At 43.0% G+C, this 23,197-nt stretch overlaps 1 protein-coding gene across 3 annotated transcripts in view; it reads right to left on the minus strand.

The window, feature by feature from the left end:
- The window catches only part of LOC141133209 (volume-regulated anion channel subunit LRRC8D-like), a 36,277-nt gene that overhangs the window by 10,526 nt on the left and 2,554 nt on the right, over positions 1-23,197 (minus strand). Inside the window, exons 2-3 of one of the 3 annotated variants that reach the window (XM_073622432.1) lie at positions 16,724-17,241; positions 4,960-6,708 (exon numbers count right to left, since the gene is read on the minus strand). In XM_073622432.1, coding sequence (XP_073478533.1) covers positions 4,960-4,975 — 16 coding nt within the window. In that variant the 5' untranslated portion in view covers positions 4,976-6,708; positions 16,724-17,241. Of the gene's footprint in view, positions 1-4,925; positions 6,709-16,723; positions 17,640-23,197 lie in introns of those variants that run through there. The other 2 variants (XM_073622434.1, XM_073622433.1) reach the window with 2 other exon arrangements.

Raw genomic sequence — 23,197 nt, forward strand, 5'->3', positions numbered from 1 at the left:
TCACCTCAGTTTGTAGAAATTTCAAATGACTTTTTGTTGTGTTTCTAGGGACAGGAAATTCAAGAAAATCTCCCCATAGGATGCAGATATGAGAAAATAACCAGACAGGGGTTTTAACCCTTCCCTACTCTTTCAAAAACGACAAAAACATTTTGGCTATACAGTGCCTTGCAAAAGTATTCACCCCCCTTGGCTTTTTACCTATTTTGTTACATTACAGCCTTTAGTTCAATGTTTGGTTTTTTTATCTGAATTATATGTGGTGGATCAGAACACAATAGTCTAAGTTGGTGAAGTAAAATTAGAAAAATATATACATAAAACTATTTTTCAGAAATAAAAAACTGATAATTGACATGTGCGTATGTATTCACCCCCTTTGTTATGAAGCCCATAAAAAGCTCTGGTGCAACCAATTACCTTCAGAAGTCACATTATTAGTGAAATGATGTCCACCTGTGTGCAATCTAAGTGTCACATGATCTGTCATTACATATACACACCTTTTTGAAAGGCCCCAGAGGCTGCAACACCTAAGCAAGAGGCACCACTAACCAAACACTGCCATGAAGACCAAGAAACTCTCCAAACAAGTAAGGGACAATGTCAGGGTTAGGTTATAAAAACATATTCAAATCTTTGATGATCCCTAGGAGCACCATCAAATCTATCATAACCAAATAGAAAGAACATCGCACAACAGCAAACCTGCCAAGAGACAGCTGCGCACCAAAACTCACGGACCGGGTAAGGAGGGCATTAATCAGAGAGGCAGGACAGAGAACTAAAGTAACCCTGGAGGAGCTGCAGAGTTCCACAGCAGACACTGGAGTATCTGTACATAAGACGACAATAAGCCATACGCTCCATAGAGTTGGGCTTTATGGCAGAGTGGCCAGAAGAAAGCCATTACTTTCAGCAAAAAACAAAATGGCACGTTTTGAGTTTGCAAAAAGGCATGTGGGAGACTCCCAAAATGTATGGAGGAAGGTGGTCTGGTCTGAGGAGACTAAAATTGAACTTTTTAGCCATCAAAGAAAATGCTATGTCTGGCGCAAACCCAACACATCACATCACCCAAAGAACACCACCCCCCACAGTGAAACATGGTGGTGGCAGCATCATGCTGTGGGGATGTTTTTCAGCAGTCGGGACTGGGAAACTGGTCAGAGTTGAGGGAAAGATGGATGGTGCTAAATACAGGAATATTCTTCAGCAAAACCTGTACCACTCTGTGTGTGATTTGAGGCTAGGACGGAGGTTCACCTTCCAGCAGGACAATGACCCCAAACACACTGCTAAAGCAACACTTGAGTGGTTTAAGGGGAAACATGTAAATGTGTTGGAATGGCCTAGTCAAAGCCCAGACCTCAATCCAATAGAAAATCTGTGGTCAGACTTAAAGATTGCTGTTCACAAGCGCAAACCATCCAACTTGAAGGAGCTGGAGTAGTTTTGCAAGGAGGAATGGGCAAAAATCCCAGTGGTAAGATGTGGCAAGCTCATAGAGACTTATCCAAAGTGACTTGGAGCCGTGATAGCCGCAAAAGGTGGCTCTACAAAGTATTGACTTCAGGGGGGTGAATAATTATGCACATTGACTTTTTCTGTTATTTTGTCCTATTTTGTTGTTTGCTTCACAATATAAAAAAAAAAAAACACATCTTCAAAGTTGTGGGCATGTTCTGTAAATTAAATGATGCAAATCCTCAATCAATCCATGTTAATTCCAGGTTGTGAGGTAACAAAACATGAAAAATGCCAAGGGGGTGAATACTCTTTCAAGGCACTGTACGTGTACAGGCCTCCGATGATTTACAAAAGCTAACATACTTTGATTCATTTTTTTTTCCTAAATTTTGGTGTCTGTCCCTAATTATAGAAAAGTGTCATCAAAGGCTATATTGGCTATATTAGAGATCAGGGGTCTCCAAACATTTCAGCATAACAGCCTCATTATACATTTTACAAATATTAATGGGCTTAAAAAAAATGATTGTTTTTTAAATGAACAAATCAATTTTAATTGAATTAATGCTTTTTACTTGGGAGTTTATTTTTTGTAATCAGCAAGATATACAACCCCGGTTCCAAAAAAGTTGGGGTGCTTTGTAAAATCTACATAAAAACAGAATGCAATGATTTGCAAATCTCTTAAATCCATATTTTGTTCACAATACAAAACATATCAAATGTTTAAACTGAGAAAATATATAATTTTAAGAAAACATTAAAGCGGACCTTTATTCATATTTTTTTTCAACTTTCCATCTATTAAATCTTCTGCCCTTGTTGTTTTAACTTTGGATAGTAAAACATTTTTTTCTGCCAGTAAATACCTTATACAGCCCACTTCCTGTTTCTTGTCTCGGAAAATGCCTAGGTTTATGACATCATGCACAGCTCTCTCTCTCACACTCTCTGAGAGTTTGCCAGGAAGGGAGGGGGGGGGGTGAGTCATAAGAGGGCCAATGAGAGCTGCAGAGCTAGAGGTGTGTGTCTGTGTAAATCCAGGAAGTGAACAGGCAGCAGCTTCAGCTGCCCACAGTTAAAATGGATGCAGCCAGACTCAGTGGAGGGAGATTTCTGCAGCATATTTGGCAAGTACAGAATCACAGTATATATAAAATAATATGAAAAGTGGTTGGAGGGAAGCATCAGAATGGCAAAGATGTTTTTTTTTACAAATTATGTGAGCAGACTGCAGTTTCTCTTTAAGGTAATTTTGAAATTGATGGCAGCAACACGGCTCCAAAAAGTTGGGACAGGGCCATGTTTACCACGGTGTAGCATCCCCTTTTCTTTTAACAACATGCTCTAAACATCTGGGAACTGAGGAGACCACTTGCTGGAGTTTTGGGAGAAGAATGTTGTCTCATTCTTGCCTGGGCATATGCTGCTCCAAAACCTGGATCTAGCTTTCAGCTTTGATGATGCCTTTCCAGATGTGTAAGCTGCCCTTTCCATGCGCATTAATGCGCCCCCCATACCATCAGAGAGGCAGGCTTTTGAACTGAGCTAAAAGGTCCCTCTCCTCTTTAGTCTGGAGGACATGGTGCTCATGGTTGCCAATGATTGTCAAATTTTGATTTGTCTGACCACAGAACAGTTTTCCACCTCCCAACAGACCATTTTACATGAGCTATGGCCCAGAGAAGATGGCGGCGTTTCTGGATCATGTTCAGATATGGCTTCTTCTTTGCATGATAGAGCTTTACTTTGTATTTTTGGATGGCACATCAAACTGTGTCCACAGACAGTGATTTTTGGAAGTATTCCTGATCCCATGCAGTGATGTCCATCACAGAATAATGCTTATTTTTAATGCAGTGGCCTCTGAGGGCTGAAGTTTACGGACATCCAAAATTACGTTTCAGCCTTGTTCCTTGTGCACATAGATTTCTCCAGATTCTCTGAATCTTTTGGATAGTATGTACTCTAGATGATGATATATTTAAAGTATTAGCAATTTTATGTTAAGGAACTTTATTCTGAAATTGCTGAACAATACTTAAATGCAGCTTTTCACAGATTGGTGAACCTCTGCCCATCTTTACTTCTGAGACTCTGACTCTCTAAGATGCTCTTTTTATACCCAGTCATGTTACTGACCTGTTGCCATTTAACCTAATAGTTGAAAAATGTTCTTCCAGCTCTTCCTTGTTAGTACCACTTACTTTGCCAGCTTTTTGTTGCCCTGTCCCAACTTTGAGATGCATTGCTGCCATAAATTTCAAAATTACCTTATTTTTTTTTCTTAAATTGATACATTTTTTCAGTTTTAACGTTTAATATGTTTTCTATTTTCTATTGTGAATAAAATATTGGTTTATGAGATTTGCAAATCATTGCATTTTTTCTTTATGTAGATTTTGCACAGCGTCCAAACTTTTCTGAAATTGGGAAACTAATTTAGAACAACAGAGAAAAAAACTTCAGTAAAACAAAGCAAAGGAATTCGAAATTCACTTAAACCCCCCCTTACATCTAAACCCCTATCAAAGTCTACCTTACATCAGGGCCCCCCTTACAGCAGAGTTGCCCCTACATAATAGACACCATCAGAGTCTGAAAATCTTACGTTGGGCTCTATTTGGCCCTGAAGCCTTATGCCCCGTACACACGGTCGGATTTTCCGATGGAAAATGTCCGATCGGAGCGTGTTGTCGGAAATTCCGACCATGTGTGGGCTCCATCGGACATTTTCCATCGGATTTTCCGACACACAAAGTTGGAGAGCAGGAGATAAAATTTTCCGACAACAAAACCCGTGTGTACACAAATCCGACGGACAAAGTGCCACGCATGCTCAGAATAAATAAAGAGATGAAAGCTATTGGCCACTGCCCCGTTTATAGTCCCGACGTACGTGTTTTACGTCACTGCGTTTAGAACGATCGGATTTTCCGACAACTTTGTGCGACCGTGTGTATGCAAAGACAAGTTTGAGCCAACATCCGTCGGAAAAAATCCTATGATTTTGTTGTCGGAATGTCCGAACAAAGTCCGACCGTGTGTACGCCCTATAAGTTTGGAAAACCCTGTTATAGATCAATCTTCTTGTATGCATAGATAGTCATAATACTTGGCGCAGCATCCTCAGCAGCCAGAAGGTGGCAGAGTCCTGAATGACAAACCCAGATAAGTAGCACCAATACATTCCAATGCCACTCCTATCCCACCCAGATTAAGTCTTTCCTATTCTTTGTTTCTTCATGTAATGGTGTAGCCTGCATCATACAGTTATAAAGTGTGTGTTGTTTTTAATAACCATGTGAATTTCTAGCGATGAGCGGTGTCAGTTTTTTTTCCCTATGCTCATATTTGCACAGCACACGTGGTCGCCCTACAATTTCAATAAACTGTGCTAAAGTCAGCATTCCCTATCATATGTGTGATTGTATGACTCTTGTAGTCTTGCTTACCTTGATCGCGTACTGCTGAACTGACAATCCTTACCTCTTCGGGCGAGCATTTTGTAAACCAGGAAGAAACAGCAGATGTTGATCTTTCTCAATCCAAGACAAGTCTCAGCGTGAATCTTTTGCAATCTCTGCAGAGCAGTTGAAAGGATGTGTAGCCCCTTCACCTCGTTCCCCACGGCTAATATTTCTTAAAATATAAGGCACAATTTTTCAGTCTGGAAACATCACTGGAATACTTTCCTCACTGCAACCAAGTCTGTGTCTTGGCCTCACCCCGTGAAGGTCTTTAGTTTACACCCACACCAGTCATATGTAGCCTAACAACTCATACAAGCCAATTAAAGGCTTATTGTGTATTAAGCAGAACTCCACCTCAAATATTCTTTTAAAGTTTTGGATAGAGTGGGAAGGGTTTGATACCCAGTTGAGTCTTTAGTGATGTCCATGTCCAGGATAAGGAAATGTTCCCCTTCTCTAAATCAACTATGGTAACTGGTTCTCAGCTTTGAGCGAAGCGTTCTTATTTCCCCTCTTTGCAGTGCAAACTTTATATGGGTTTATGGAGAATCCACTATGGATACAAGTCTCATGGAAGATGCTCTAAGGTGGCAGGAATAGAGCCAAAAACTGCTTCAGGGTGATCACACTGCTGGATACAATTTTTGTAAGGATTGTTTTTTATATTCTTTTACCCCTCTGCACAATCCACCTAAACGTTCTTTTGCGTTTGGATATGGTAGAAAGGGTTTGATATCCTATGGAGTCTTTGGTGATGTCCATGCCCAGAATGTGGAAATGTCCCCCATCTCTGGATCTATCATGGTAACTGCTCCCAGCTTTGAGTGGAGTATCTTGGTTTACTCTCTTTATAAATGTTTATTGAGAATCCACTATGGAGACACTAGTCTCACGGAAGACCTACAAGGTGGCAGGAACAAAGCCAGGAACTGCTTCAGCGATATAGCACTACTTAATACATTTTTTGCATGGATTAATCTTTATATTTTCATAACCCTATGCACACTTCACCCAAATATTCTTTTCAGTGTTGGATAGGGTGGCACAGGTTTGATGCCCCATCGAGTCTTTAGTAATGCCCTTGTCCAGGATGATAAAATGTCCCCCATCTTTGAATCTACCATGGTAACTCATGATTCTGCTAATCCCATGCACTACAAAATCTAGTCTGAGAGCACAAATGCCAACATTTGTATAACACCGTTTACTGCTTCACCTTCACTGTCCAGTCAGAAGGATGAGGTAGAGATAGGACAGCACTGTATGCCTTAACTGTAAGTGGTGTTATTCATCTGAATGTGTGTGTGGGGCTGTTCAAATCTCAGGACTGGATGGACAAAAATGCTAATTTTTTAGCAGGTAATACAACTCCCTTATTATGTGTATTTTACCTGTGTATTTAACCCTTTGTCAGGAGTTCAACTAACCCTGTCAGATCCCAGATGTTGGTCCCTACAATAAAAGAGCATGGATACCTCTTCAAATTCCCTCCATTCCAGCAAGGTATTCAGCTCTTTGGCAATTGACACGTACGGGAAAGCCAGATGCTTGTGTCCCCTTTTCATCCCCCAAATCTTTCGTTACCACAGGACTTTGCAGTATGATGGCACACACTCATAGTCCTGCAGAAGTGCAGTTCAGCAAGTGGGCACCCCCGTTCCTATCCCCACATTGCCATTTATGAAGTCTTCAGGCTGGTCAGTGTGACTCCACAGGGTCCTCTTCTCCAGGCTGGGTAGTCTTTACTGAGGCAGCTCCCAGCTTTCTGAAATGGTAAAGAGGGAAACCTTTTAGCACACAGTATGTAGGCAACGGACATTTAGATCTTCTCTAAAACTTTCAGAAAATAGCAAAAAAACTGATTTTGATTGTGAGCAGCAAATCTAAATCAGATCTCTCAGGTAAACCAAACCATGTACACACAATCCATATAAACTGTATAGGTCAAAAATAAGTCATGTTTCTCATCTAAACATAATGATAAATGGTTGCCAGATATTACTGGCGTTCCTCCCAAACTTAAATCCAAGGAAAAATTAATTGCAAGTCTCCTTTGTGTAACCAAGGAAACACGTTTTCCAATTCTATTGCCATAAATCACATAGAGTTCTTCGATCATCTGCATCCTAACATTTCCTCAATATGCTCTTCAAGTTAAGAAAGTTTCCTATCAAGAAAATATCTTATTGCCTTAGCAACTAAACAATTTTTATCTGCATTAATGACGAATGGATTGGTTTCTATGGACAACAATATTTTCCTGTTGGTTTGGTTCTCATACATGTGGTCACCACCAGGTATTTTACTGGACTTGTTGTCAATGTTATTATTAGAAACGAACCCCTAATGGGTCCACCATTAATGTAGTCACATGGCAGTCATGCTCCTCAAAATTTTAAAAGTACTATGGCCCCATGCATGCGTGTTTTCCCAGCTCTTTTGAAGGTATTTCTCTTGGCAAGAGAAAAGCAGCATAAAATAGGCGCCTAAAGCTGCGTTTTAACATTCATTCATTTTATTGGCCAGAATATTAAATAATTCTGGCCAGTGACATAATTGAATGTTCAAGCTCTAAATGCACTTAGCGTTTCAGTGCATCAGGTTTCTTTTTTGCTGAAAGGCTCCTCTCCTAAATGCACAAGTGATGGGGTCTTCTGTGCCTCTGAGTCCTGGTTCACACTGATGTGAATCTGGAGCGATTTTGATGAGTTTAGGAAGACACAGATTCACATGTCAAATCACTAACATAGTGTTCTGGGAATTCAGTTCACATCTATGTGTTATGAATATGATGTGAGAAAAAAAGGGTCGCGTGCGTGTCTATGACTGGTGCGATGATAAATTCGCATTGCATTAGCACCTGCCCACTGCAAATTTCAATGCAAATTCGCACCTCTAAGACCCCTTTCACACTGGAGGTGTTTTTCAGCCGCTACATCGATAAAAATAGCGCCCGTATAGCGCCTGAAAAAAGTGGCTCCATTCACTCCAGTGTGAAAGCCCAAGGGTAGGGCGTCACAAAAAGTCCTGCCAGCAGCTTCTTTGGAGCAGTGAAGGAGCGGTGAACTCACCACTCCTCCACCGCTGCTCCCCACTGAAATCAATGGGGCAGCGCTGCGATACCGCCGGCAAAACACTGCTCCGGAGGCGTTTTGTGGGCAGATTTAACCCCTTTTCGGCTGCTAGCGGGGGGTTAAAACCGCCCAGCTAGTGGCCGAATAGCGCCACTAAAACGACGGTAAAGCGGCGCTAAAAATAACGCCGCTTTACCGCCCATGCCCCCGCAGCTCGGTGTGAAAGCCATCTTACAGGAAAAAAAATGCATTAAACTCGCACTATATTGCATAAGTGTGAATTTAGGCTGAAGGCTCCTATTTCTAAGTGCCAGCAAACAGCTACACTGTATTACCAAAAGTATTGGGACACCTGTCTTTACACGCACATGAACTTTAATGGCATCCCAGTCTTAGTCTGTAGGGTTCAATATTCAGTTGGCCCACCCCTTTGCAGCTATACTGTAACAACTTCAACTCTTCTTGGAGGGGCGTTAGCGGTAAAGCACCGCTAATTTTAGCGGCACTTTACCGCTGTTATAGCGACACTTTTCGGCCACTAGTGGGGCGCTTTTAATCCCCACTAGCGGCTGAGGAAAGGGTTAAAATCTCCCTGAAAGCTTTGCAGGTGCTTCGGCAGTGGTGCTCATTGATTTCAATGGAAGGGGCAGTTTAGGAGCAGTGTATACACCGCTCCCGCATCACCCCAAAGATGCTGCTTGCAGGACATTTTTTCCTGTCCTGCAAGCACACTGCCCCAGTGTGAAAGCACTTGGGCTTTCACCCTGGGTCTGCAGAAGAGGCAGTTGTTTACAGGCGTTTTTCAGGCGCTACTTTTAAAAAAAAAATGCCTGTAAAACGCCTCAGTGTGAAAGTAGCCTTAGTCCGTAGGGTTCAATATTGAGTTGGCCCACCCTTTGCAACTATAATAGCTTCAGCTCTTCTGGGAAGGCTGTCCACAAGGTTTAGGAGTGCGTCCATGGGAATCTTGACCATTTTTCCAGAAGCACATTTGTGAGGTCAGGCACTGATGTAGACGAGAAGGCCTGGCCTCGCAGTCTCCACTCTAATTCATCCCAAAGGTGTTCTATCAGGTTGAGGTCAGGACTCTTGGCAGGCCAGTCAACTTTCTTCACCCAAAACTCACTCATCCATGTATTTATGCACCTTGCTTTGTGCACTGTGTCCAAATCATTTAATGGAGGGGGATTATGGTGTGGGGTTGTTTTTAAGGAGTTGGGCCCAGCACCTTAGTTCCAGTGAAGGGAACTCTTATAGTTTACATAACAAACATGTCTATACTTACCTGCTCTGTGCAATGGAATTGGGGGGGATGCTGACACATAAACATTTTTTACCTTAATGTAAGGAATGCATTAAGGTAAAAAATGTTTAGGCTTTACAACCACTTTAAGGCGTCAGCATACCAAGAAATTTTGGACAATTTCATGCTCCCAACTTTGTGGGAACAGTTTGGGGATGGCCCCCTCCTGTTTCAACATGACTGCACACCAGTGCAGATCAGATGATACAGACTATAACAAGGTATTTATCCAGTTCTTCTAACATGTTTTGCGGTTCTATCCGCTTCTTCAGGAGTATTTTCTGGACAGCAAAGTATCTATGAAAGATAATAATAATAGCTACACCATAATATGTGTAAATAATAGCAAAACATACATTTAATCACCTTTCTAAATTTCAGCATGTGTTATTGAGCCCAGTAAACAAACAGGATTTTTACAACAATGGAGAAAACAAAATATTATTAGGAATGAGCTGAACTGCCCTGGGTTCGATTCAAGCTGGGTTTGGTTAACTACAAAGAAGTTCAGATGCCAAACCCGAACCCTATTGAAATGAATGAGTGCTGAATTTGTCAAATCAAAAATGCCCTTTCTGGCCATGGATTCCCGGCAAAGTAAAGCGTAAATGTTCAGGAATTTGTTCGAACACCCGAACAGCAACAGTTCAGTCCAAATCTTGAGCTCACCAATAATTTAAGATTATATACCTAAATTTAAATCCCAATCATACCTATGAAGAATTAAAATACACTATATTACCAAAAGTATTGGGACACCTGCCTTAACACGCACATGAACTTTAATGGCATCCCAGTCTTAGTCCGTAGGGTTCAATATTGAGTTGGCCCACCCTTTTGCAGCTATACTGTAATGCCGCGTACACACGAGCGGTTTTGCCGTCGGAATAAACTCTGAAGGTTTCTCCGACAGAATTCCGCTTAAGCTATCTTGCATACCAACGGTCACACCAAAGTCCGACCGTCAAGAACGCGGTGACGTGCAAAACGTACAACGGGACTAGAAAAAGGAAGTGCAATAGCCAGTGCGCCACCCTTTGGGCTCCTTCTGCTAATCTCGCCGGAACAGCATACAGCGGTTTTTGCGATAGTAATTAGTTCCATCTGAAAAATATAGAACATGTTCTCTATCTAAATCCGTCTGAATTTTCGACGGAAAAAGTCCGATGGGGCATACACACGGTCGGAATATATGATGAGGAGCCCCCATCTGACTTTTTCTGATGGAAATTCCGCTTGTGTGTCGACAGCTTCAACTCTTCTGGGAAGGCTGTCCACAAGGTTTAGGAGTGTGTCTATGGGAATGTTTGACCATTCTTCCAGAAGCGCATTTGTGAGGTCAGGCACTGATGTTGGACGAAATGGCCTGGTTCGCATCTCTGCTCTAATTCATCCCAAAGGTGTTCTATTGGGTTGAGGTCAGGACTCTGTGCAAGCCAGGTTCAAGTTCCCCTACCCCAAACTCGCTCATCTATGTCTTTATGGATCTTGCTTTATGCACTGGTCCAAATCATTTGGTGGGGGGGGGGGGGATATGGCGTGGGGTTGTTTTTCAGGGGTTGGGCTTGGCCCCTTAGCTCCAGTGAAGGGAACTCTTAAGGCGTCAACATACCAAGACATTTTGTACAATTTAATGCTCCCAACTTTGTGGGAACAGTTTAGGGATGGCCCCTTCCTGTTCCAACATGACTGCGCACCAGTGCACAAAGCAAGTGTCCGAGCCTGGGCTCTAATGTGTGTTGTTCTTATATCGTGAGTGCCGCCTAATAACCAAAATGCATTTTTTTTCCCTGATTGAAGTATTTATGAAATAAAAAATGCGGCATGGCCACTGGGTAGAGCTGATGATAGGGGTCTCCAAACTTTCTAACCAAAGGGCCAGTTTCAGACTTTAGGAGGGCCGGACTGTGGCCATTGGGAGTACAAAAGATTCTGATGTCAGTGGAAAAAAACAATGTCCCATCATTGGTAACAGCGGGAGGAATTTTGCCTCATGATTGGTGTTATTGAGAGGAATTGGGTCTCATCATTGGTGTCATTGGGCCCATCATTGGTGTCATTGGGAGGAATTGTGTTCCATCATTGGTGTCATTGGGCCCCATCATTGGGAGGAATTGTGTCCTATCGTTGGTAGGAATTGTGTCCCATCGTTGGTGACATTGGGAGGAATTGTGCTCCTTCATTGGCGTCATTTGGAGGCATGGTGCGCCTTCATTGGTGTTAGTGAGGGGGGGGGGGGGAGTATGCCTCATTGTTGGTAGCAGTGGATGAAATTGTGCCCTAAGGGCAGGATAAAAGCAAAGGGCAACTGTTTGAAGACCACGGATATAGGAGCTACCTATTAGAGAAAAAAAGCATCTTCATTCTAAATTGTGCGAATGTTTATAACATCTGCACAACAAACATTTTATACATATACCCCAAAGTGTATGGGCACCTTTAGGTTTACCAGCAACCATGCAGTAAGAAGTTTGTTGATACATTTAAGACTGGGCACATACGTATATTACAATCTGATTGTACAATTTCCTTTAGTGTTACCAAAAATGTATATCCAATCAGAAAAATCCAAAGCAGATTGTACAATTGGTTTGGTAAGATGTATGGTGCGTTTAAAGGAGATTGTACAACTGATTGCACTGATTGATGTGTTAGGGGAGGCAAATCCCAGTTAGCCTTCATAAGTACGTTTTGGGCTGGTGTAAAGTAGAGAAATACTTACCTTATTGCTCGCTTCTCCAGGCTTCTTCTCCACTGGTACCAGGATGGATGACTGGTCCTCCAAAACTGCTCCTCTTTGCTGATTGTGCAGTTGGTCCCTTGCTGACATCATCATGTACAATGCAGGAATAGTAGTTCTACATTGTAGGTAATGAGTGCCCACCCACATTCCGGAGCTGGAGCCAATTGGAGAAAAGAGCTGGCTGTTGGGGGAAGCTAGAAACAGGGTAGGTAATCCTCTACTTTACACCCCTGTGCCTTATTGACCATATGAGCAACATAATATTATACTATAAGGGTAGAGGAAGGTGCATCCACAAGTTATTTTTAAAGGTTGACCAGAGTTCAGCTTTAAGCCACCAAAAATGGAGTTTGAAACATCCAGTAACTGTTATTATAAATAATATTTTCCTACCCAATGGTGACTTTATTCAATAACCTCATTACTAAGGCACATGACAGCCACTCTCTCTATAGTGCATATTATGATAAATAACATGATGTGTAACTGGTTTATGTAGTAGGCAAATAAAGAGGGGCCTGACCATGTAGCAGATCCACCACCACACTAATCCAATAAACAGTAATGTGAAACAGACCTTCTTTATTTATATGAGTGTATGTACTCATATAGCAGATGTTGTACATACATGTCCGGCCACTCTTCCCGAGTCAACCATCAAGCAGCAAAAGTTTGCAGGACGCAGGAAAGATAACATGTAAATAGATCTAAACCCCAACTGAATGAACCCCTATAAGCCCCTAACCGAATGAACCTTTTTAAACTCCTACCTGAAAGGACCCCAAAAAATTCTGAACTGAATGAACCCTTATAAATCCCTAATCGAATGAACCCCTATAAATCCCTAACTGAACAAACCCCTATATACCTGTAACTGAGCAAACCCCTTTAACCCTCTAAATGAATGAATCCCTATAAACCTCTAACTGAACAAACCCCTTTGAAACCCCAACTGAATAAATCTCTAACTGAATGGACCCCTAAAACACCCAAATTAAAAAAACGTAACTGAACAAACCCCTTACAAGCCCCAAACTGAACAAACCCCTAAAAATTCTTAACTGATAGGCCCTTATAAGCTTCTAACTGAATGAACCCCTAGAACCCCTTTTTAAAGCAATAAATTTGACATTCGCCAAACATTCACTGCAGGTGACTCTTCAAGGTCCATGTGTTCAGTCAGCGATTGATTCATTACTAGTGAATGTCTGGTAAAAGTCACATACACTGCTTTGTAATTTGGCTCCTTAAAGAAATTTGTATTATAAACATCTGCCATGGGTTTTTTTTTTTCACCTTTTTATTCTGCTGATTTTCTATTTTCATTTACTGTCTACATGCATGCCATTTCTTAAAGAGGAGTTCTACCCCCAGCAAAAAATTAAAAGTCAGCAGCTATACATACTGTAGCTGCTGACTTTTAATATTAGGACACTTACCTGTCCTGGAATCCTGCGATTTCGGCACCCCAGCCGATGTTTCCATCAGCTCTCGGGTGCTGCCACCGCCATTTGTAGTAAGGGAATTCGGCAGTGAAGCCTTGCAGCTTCACAGCCGGTTCCCTACTGCGCATGCCCAAAGAGTGCTGCGCTTTCTGAATGGCCCGGCGGCAGGGTAAGAAGGAGGGGGGCCGAACTTTCGAGTGATAGCGGCGCAGTCTCCCAGAAGAGGGGTCAGGTACCTGTCAAAAACAGGTACTCACCCCCCCCCTCCCCCCGAAAGGTGCCAAATGTGGCACCGGGGTGGGGGGGCAGACAGATTTAAGTTACGCTTTAAGTTGGGCATACATGGATCAAATGGATTGACGGTTCCTAAAGAACAGGCCCAAATTAGATCAGTGGGTGGCAGTATCAGCCACCTCCTACCCAACATCCATTCGATTGAAAAATCAATGTGACCGGGTGGAAAATTGTCGGCCAAACACCTCTTCAGGTATTTTGACAGCTGGCGGGACCAGCTGTCAGAATACAATAGCCATGGTGCATTTGATCATCCCTCAGTAGGAGATACAGTACATCCATCTGCAATAGCGGCAGTGAGAGATTCGTCTATCTGGAAATCTACCTTAACCCCGCCCTAATAGCTGCAGTGGGAGATTCGTTTATTGGGAACTCTGCTTCGGAGATTCGGCCATCAGGAAACCTGCCCTAAAGCTGGTGCCAGACATTTTCTGTTCATCCCGTAGGCTTCCTTTTTGGCAGGTTTCCTGCTGGTAACAGTGAAACATGGCTGAGCTATGGCAGAGGCACTTAAAGTTTCCATCACAAGTGAACATAACAGGGTTTGTTGAATTGTATATGGAGTGAGAGGTATTGGTTATGCCAACATCCCTATGGTTTATTAATCACAAAGTAGGTTACAAAGTTTTTTGGGACTTTTTAGGCATTCTCATGTAGCACTACCCCCATAGGGGCTGCAAGTGAAAGGGTTCCCCACTGCTGCATAGCCAGGCACAGCGCATCTTTAACGTGCGACCAGATAAAGAAGACAGTCCTTTAGCTTGTTTTTGTTGTTTTATTAGGGGATAATAACTTGGATGGGGATGGGAATTATGGGACACCCAACTTGACAATAACAAACAGAGCCAGGGACAACTTCCTCCCTATTTATAGCTGCCGCTTGATCCTCCTACACAATAACTTGATCCTTTCTTTCTTTAAGAACTTACAGTCTTTGGTTAGCTTAGCAACAGTAGCACATGTGGCGTGAACTGCATCCTGCAACACCTTCTGCTTCCCTGTAGACACTGGTCCCAGCTCCACTTGTTGCAGACAATGCTAGCCCACCTGGCTGCCGCTTTACCAGCCCACCTGGCTGCTTCTTCTTCCCAGTCTACCCGACTGACACTCTGCACCAGTCCCCTTAACTGACAAACCAGAGATTCTTCCAGGGCAGGGCTGAAGACTTAAAGAGGAGGTCCAGCCACTCACAAAAAAATTAAACGTCAGCAGCTACAAATCCTGCAGCAATTGATTTTTAATATATGGACGCTTACCTGTCCAGGGAGACGGCGATGTCCGCAACCCAGCCGATCTTTGGATCGGCTGTCAGGTGCAGCTGCCGCCATTCCTAGTAAGTGAACCTGGCAGTGAAGCCTTTTGGCTTCACAGCTGGTTCTCTGCTGTGAATGGTCAGAGTCTGAAGACATAGTACAGGAGATGGTCAGAGTCTGCAGACATAGACATCACTCTGTGCTCTACGCTTTCTAATTGGTCTGGCGGCGGAGAAAGGAGGAGGGGGCGAACTTCCAGGAGACCGGGCCGCAGCCCAGTCTCCCGGATCGTGTATCTCCTGTATTATGTCTGCAGTCTCTGACCATCTCCTGTACTATGTCTTCAGACTCTGACTATCTCCTGTACTATGTCTTCAGACTCTGACCATCTCCTGTACTATGTCTGCAGTCTCTGACCATCTCCTGTACTATGTCTTCAGACTCTGATTATCTCCTGTACTATGTCTGCAGTCTCTGACCATCTCCTGTAGTATGTCTTCAGACTCTGACCATCTCCTGTACTATGTCTTCAGACTCTGACCATCTCCTGTACTATGTCTTCAGACTCTGACCATCTCCTGTACTATGTCTTCAGACTCTGACCATCTCTTGTACTATGTCTGCAGACTCTGACCATCTCTTGTACTATGTCTGCAGACTCTGACCATCTCCTGTATCATGTCTGCAGTCTCTGACCATCTCCTGTATTGTGTCTGCAGTCTCTGACCGTCTCCTGTACTATGTCTGCAGTATGTCTGGGGGCTCTTTATAACAGACTCTCTAACAGAAGCTCTCTCTGTGTCCATTAGAGAGACCCCCCTCCAGGTCCCATTAGTGTACTCTCTTCTTGTATTTTGTTTATTGTTAAGAGACCATGGGAGGATCCCAGGGTAACGAAGACTCCTTATGCCGCGTACACGCGAGCGGACTTTTCGATCGGACTGGTCCGACGGACTATCCGACAGACTTTCGATGGACTTCCAACGGACTTTCCGAATGAACGGACTTGCCTACACACGATCACAACAAAGTCTGACGGATTCGTATGTGATGACGTATGACCGGACTAAAATAAGGAAGTTGATAGCCAGTAGCCAATAGCTGCCCTAGCGTCGGTTTTCGTCCGTCGGACTAGCATACAGACGAGCGGACTTTTCAATAGGAACTGGGTCCGGGGGAGTTCCGACGTAAAGATTTGAAACATGTTCCAAATCTAAAGCCCGTCAGATTTTCGACCGAAAAAGTCCGCTGCAGGTCCGATGAAGCCCACACGTGGTCGAACTGTCCGCCGGACTCGGTCCGTCGGACCAGTCCGGTCGAAAAGTCTGCATGTGTGTACGCGGCATTAGGGGAGCATCTCTGTGTAAAGGGGGAGAGTTAGTAAGATGACCACGCCCATGTGTGGGAGCCAGAAATATTTCTGCACCCAGGCGTCTGTGACCCTAGGATCGGCCCTGGTCATGTTGAAAAAGTGCCCGATGACCAAGGGAAACTGAGTGATGGTAGCATCTTCTCTTTCAATATAGAGCAGTACATCTGTGAATTCATGATACCATCAATGAAATGCAGCCCCCCCGACACCAGCAGCACTCAAGCAGCCCCACAGAAGGACACTGCCACCACCATGTTTCACTGTAGGCACCATGCATTTTTCTCTGTACTCCTCACCTTTGCGACGCCATACAGTTTTGAAGCCATCAGTTCAAAAAACATTTCTCTTGGTCTCATCACTACAGAGTCCCAGTAGTCTTCTTTTTCAGCATGGGCCCTGGCAAATTTTAGGCAACTTTTTTGTGCATGGGCTTCAGGTCAGGCTTCCTTCATGAACGACACCCATGCATTCCATTCCTCTAGCAGTGTACGCTGTATTGTATCACTGGAAACAATTGTCCCAGTTGGTCTTTTTACTTCTTTAGCTACAACTGCTGTAACTGCAGTGAACTTGCATGGCGATTTTCTTTAACCCTTCTCATCAGAAGACACTCCTGTTGAGGTGTTAACTTCCGTGGACAGTCTGGAAGTCTCTGTGAGATGGTTGCAGTTTCATACTTGTATCACTTTTGCTACAGTATTCTGACTGATAAGTAAAACTTTGCTGATCTTCTTGTAGCCTTCACCTTTCTTGTGTAAAGAACTTTTTTCCTTTCTCAGGCTTTGTGACATTTCTCTTCCATGTGGTGCCACTGCTGACAGCATGAAATGGGAAGGGGTTTTGTTAAAGAGGAACTGCAGTCTTGCTCACATAATTTGTAATAAAAACATCTTTGCCATTCTAAAGCTTCCCTCCAACCACTTAGCATATTATTTCATATATACTGTGATTCTGTACTTGCCAACTATGCTGCAGAAATCTCCCTCCACTAAGTCTCCTAAGGCTGGCCATACATTATACAATTTTCTTGTACAATTTTCCTTTTTTTTTTTTTTTTAGATTTACCAAAACCATATAATATAAGGTCAAACCTAAACAGGTTCAATTTGTATGCAATCAGGCAGGCCCTTGTACTACATAGTTGAAAGTAAATCTAAAGGAAATTGAACAAGAAAATTGTATAATGTTTGGCCAAAGTAAGACTTTCATTGGGGTGTATTAATTTTTGCAACATGGTCTTGAATGAATTTGTTAGGAAAAATTGTTTTTGTGTGTGCAAATTAACAAATCTTGGTTGCAATCGATGGCCCACATTTGTATTTGTAATATTTTGTAGTATAGTATCCCATAGAAAATGATGATTCTGAAAGTAAAGTAAAGGTTTTCTGACAAATCTGTTGGGGTGTACTCATTTATGCTGAGCACTGTGTGTGTGTGTGTGTGTGTGGATATATATATATATATATATATATATATATATATATATATATATATATATATATATATATATATATACACATATATACAGTCAGGTCCATAAATATTGGGACATCGACACAATTCCATTTTTTTTTTTGGCTCTATACACCACCACAATGGATTTGAAATGAAACTAACAAGATGTGCTTTAACTGCAGACTTTCAGCTTTAATTTGAGGGTATTTACATCCAAATCAGGTGAACGGTGTAGGAATTACAACAGTTTGTATATGTGCCTCACACTTTTTAAGGGACCAAAAGTAATGGGACAATTGGCTGCTCAGCTGTTCCATGGCCAAGTGTGTGTTATTCCCTCATTATCCCATTTACAAGGAGCAGATAAAAGGTCCAGAGTTCATTTCAAGTGTGCTATTTGCATTTGGAATCTGTTGCTGTCAACTCTCAATATGAGATCCAAAGAGCTGTTACTATCAGTGAAGCAAGCCATCATTAGGCTGAAAAAACAAAACAAGCCCATCAGAGAGATAGCAAAAACATTAGGTGTGGCCAAATAAACTGTTTGGAACATCCTTAAAAAGAAAGAACGCACCGGTGAGCTCAGCAACACCAAAAGACCCGGAAGACCACGGAAAACAATTGTGGTGGATGACCGAAGAATTCTTTCCCTGGTGAAGAAAACACCCTTCACAACAGTTAGCCAGGTCAAGAACACTCTCCAGGAGGTAAGTGTATGTGTGTCAAAGTCAACAATCAAGAGAAGACTTCACCAGAGTGAATACAGAGGGTTCACCACAAGATGTAAACCATTAGTGAGCCTCAAAAACAGGAAGGCCAGATTAGAGCTTGCCAAACAACATCTAAAAAAGTCTTCACAGTTCTGGAACAACATCCTATGGACAGATGAGACCAAGATCAACTTGTACCAGAGTGATGGGAAGAGAGTATGGAGAAGGAAAGGAACTGCTCATGATCCAAACCATACCACCTCATCAGTGAAGCATGGTGGTGGTAGTGTCATGGCGTGGGCATGTATAGCTGCCAATGGAACTGGTTCTCCTGTATTTATTGATGATGTGACTGCTGACAAAAGCATCAGGATGAATTCTGAAGTGTTTTCGGGCAATATTATCTGCTTATATTCAGCAAAATGCTTCAGAACGCATTGGACGGCGCTTCACAGTGCAGATGGACAATGACCCGAAGCATACTGCAAAAGCAACCAAAGAGTTTTTTAAGGGAAAGAAGTGGCATGTTATGCAATGGCCAAGTCAATCACCTGACCTGAATCCCAATGAGCATGCATTTCACTTGCTGGAGACAAAACTGAAGGGAAAATGCCCCAAGAACAAGCAGGAACTGAAGACAGTTGCAGTAGAGGCCTGACAGAGCATCACCAGGGATGAAACCCAGCGTCTGGTGATGTCTATGTGTTCCAGACTTCAGGCTGTAATTGACTGCAGAGGATTTGCAACCAAGTATTAAAAAGTGAAAGTTTGATGAATGATTGTTAATCTGTCCCATTACTTTTGGTCCCTTAAAAAGTGGGAGGCACATATACAAACTGTTGTAATTCCTACACCGTTCACCTGATTTGGATGTAAATACCCTCAAAATTAAAGCTGAAAGTCTGCAGTTAAAGCACATCTTGTTCGTTTAATTTCAAATTCATTATGGTGGTGTATAGAGCCAAAAAGATTAGAATTGCATCAATGTCCCAATATTTATGGATCTGACTGTATATATTGCAAATTACAAAAATAGCAAATGACAATTTCAGCATGCTAATGGAAACTCTTTAAAGTGCATCAGTCAGAATGCACTGCTGATCAAAGATGGTCCTTCATTTGCTGCTTACTGTATTTTTAGAATAGAAATGTGGACCTTTTTCTACCACAAGAGGTCGCCACCACCTACTAATACATAACATTAAAAGCTTGTATATTTTCTTTTTTTCCCCACAAGGTGTCACTCTATAAAATAGAAAAAATTTAAAAAAAAGGAAAAAAAAAGCAGGGTGCATTGGCTGAATCGGTGTTGATCTGTCTTTGCCTTTCGACAGTATGACAGATTCATGACCTACTAGAGCAGACAGTAATTATAGACGCTGGTATAGAGAGGAGTGTACTGCAGGCACACGAATAGCTCTGGCCGCAAGGATCCACAGTGCCCTAATGCTCTAAATTATACTTATCAGCGACATGGTATTATTATATGTGTTGTAAGGGGGGTAGGCTCAACTAGTATTGGCAGCAGTAAACCATGCATGAGACAGGGACACCCAGGATCAGTCCAGGCAGGTTTGTCCTGCACTGTTATTCCGTAGGGCGGCAAAAAAACAGTTTCAGTGACTGTACAGCCAGTTTGTAAGATAAAACAAAAAAAAAAATATGCTTGTCTAAACTCAGGATAGTTCCTGCCTAACCTGGTGCCCCCTAACTGGTTCCCCCACACAAACAGGCAACACTTGTACAGATTTAGTATTCTGTCATCACTCAGCTATTTCCTCCATCAGCAGCCTCAGCAGTGAAAGCGAGAGAGACCTGAGGATCAGACAGCTCATATACTGCATATATATATATATATACACATATATATACACACACACACACATATATATAGGGCTGTGCACTAATAATGAGGTTTGGCTACAATGTAAGATATGGACCTAGGAGTGGAGGCTTTATCCCCTCCAAATTTTCTACAAAGCCTTTCTACAGGCTCCAGAACCCAGAACAGAACTTAAAAAGTGATACTAATAGAAATTATTATTTAAAAAAAAAAAACAAAAAAAAAACATGTGTAGGAAGTGTTCTTTTGTACACTGTCTGTGAGGTTGTTTACATTCATGCATAGTTGCCAACATTGTAAAAAAATTACGTGGCGAAAAATGGGCGTGGTTTAAGCTAAATCTTGGGCGTGGCTTAAAGGGGGCGTGACTCAAAGGGGGTAAGGTTAGAGTCTGAGATGAACGAGGGATGGAGGGAGAAGCAAAGGAGTTCTTTTTTTTTTTTTTCTCCACAAAAGTGGAGTTACCCTTTAACCACTTCAATACCAGGCACTCAGACACCTTCCCGCCCAAGCCAATTTTCAGCTTTCAGCGTTGTCGCAATTTGAATGACAATTGCGCGGTCATGCTAGACTGTACCCAAACAAATTTTTTATCATTTTGTTCCCACAAATAGAGCTTTCTTTTGGTGGTATTTGATCACCTCTGTGGTTTTTATTTTTTGTGCAACAAATAAAAAAAGACAGAAAATTTTGAAAAAAAACAAGTTTTTCTTTGTTTCTGTAAACATTTTTTGTAAATAAGTACGTTTTCATCTTCAGTGACGGGCACTGATACGGCGGCACTGATGGGCACCGATGAGGTGGCACCAATGAGGTGGCACTGATGAGGTGGCACTGACGGGCACTGATGATTGGCACTGATAGGCGGCACTGACGGGCACTGATAGGTGGCACTGGTATCCGGCACTGATGGGCACTCATAAGCGGCACCGATGGGCACTCGTAGGTGGCATTGATTGGTACATATGGGTGGCACTAATAGGTGGCACTGATGGGCACTGATAGGTGGGCACTGATGGGCACTGACAGGTGGCACCGATGGGCAGTGACAGGTGGTACTGATAAAACTTATTGGTGGCATTGCTGGGCAGAACTGAAACATAATGGTGCCAATCAGTGCCCATTTGTGGGCACTGATTGGCACAGGTTGGGCACATGTGGATGACCATGGGGTACATACCTGGCCATCCACATATTGCCCCTTCCCTGGTGGTCCTAGTGGCGATCCCTGGTGGTCCAGTGTGGTGATTAAAGGGGGGCTGCGCTGATAAACAATCAGCGCAGACCCCCCCGTCAGGAGAGCTGCCGATCGGCTCTCCTCTACTCGCGTCTGTCAGATGCGAGTGAGGAAAAGCCGATCAACGGCTCTTCCTATTGACATCGTGATCAGCCGTGATTGGACACGGCTGATCACGTGGTAAAGAGCTTCCGCTGGAGGCTCTTTACCAAGATCGGTGGAGTGGTATGTCAGGCTGACACGCCGCTCCACCGATCGCCACGCTGCGCGCCCCCCGTGGGCGCGCGGCGGCATGTTATCCTACTGGACGTCATATGACGCCCAGTCAGGATAACGGAACCACCGCCCGGCCGTCATCTGCTATGGGCCGGGCGGGAAGTTGTTAACCACTAGCCGACCAGCCACCGTCATTATACTGCAGCAGGTTGGCTCTCCTGTGCAAATCGCCGTAGCTGTACGTCGGCTCTTTAAATAGCCTTAGCAGGCGCACGCACCCACCGCATGACGTAGGAGCTGATGCACGTGCCCGGCAGCCGCGATGTCTGCCGGGCACCTGCGATCGCTCTTGAGAGAGAGAGAAAACACGGGATCTGTCAATGTAAACAGACAGATCCCCGTTCTGTCAGGGAGAGGAGAGAGATCTGCTGTTTCTAGTGATTAGAAACAGTGACGTCTCTCTACTCCCAGTCACTACACTGCTCCCACAGTTAGAAACGCCTCCCTAGGACACACTTAACCCCTTGATCGCCCCCTAGTGTTAACCCTTTCCCTGCCAGTGACATTTATACAGTAATCAGTGGCTATTTTTAGCTCTATAAATGTCAGTGGGCCCAAAAAATTGTTAAAAGTGTCCGATCTGTCCGCCGCAATGTTGCAGCCCCACTAAAAATTGCAGATCGCCGCCATTACTAGTAAAAAAAAAGAAGAAAAATGCCATAAATCTATTCCCTGTTTTGTAGACGCTATAACTTTTGCGGAAACCAGACGCTTATTGCGATTTTTTTTTTTAACCAAAAATATGTAGAATATATATTGGCCTAAACTGATGAATAAATTTGTTTTTAAAACATTTTTTGGGGGATATTTATTATAGCAAAAAGTAAAAAATATTGTTTTGTTTTTTTTTTTCAAAATTGTCGCTCTTTTTTTGTTTATAGCGCAAAAAATAAAAACCGCAGAGGTGATCAAATACCACCAAAAGAAAAAAAAAAAAAAAAGACGTCAATTTTGTTAAAGTGATGCAGTGCCGTATCGCAAAAAATGGCCTAGTCATTAAGGGGGCAAATCCTTCCGGGGCTGAAGTGGTTAAAGCAACAGTGTCCCTTTTTGGTCTGGGGAGTTCCTAGCTAGTATTAGCCTAGGGAACAGAAAACAGCTTAGGGTAGCTACAGGATAGGCTTCCGACGGCCATTTAGATAGGTAGAGGCCCGGTAGCATTGACAGCCTATAGTCAGGTTAGGGACCAAGAGATAAGCTAGATAGGCCTGATGTGCCTTGCAGGTGGCGCAATCCAGACTTCTTCGCC

Source organism: Aquarana catesbeiana, linkage group LG03, assembly GCF_042186555.1.
Source record: "Aquarana catesbeiana isolate 2022-GZ linkage group LG03, ASM4218655v1, whole genome shotgun sequence".
Classification (NCBI taxonomy): Eukaryota; Metazoa; Chordata; class Amphibia; order Anura; family Ranidae; genus Aquarana; species Aquarana catesbeiana.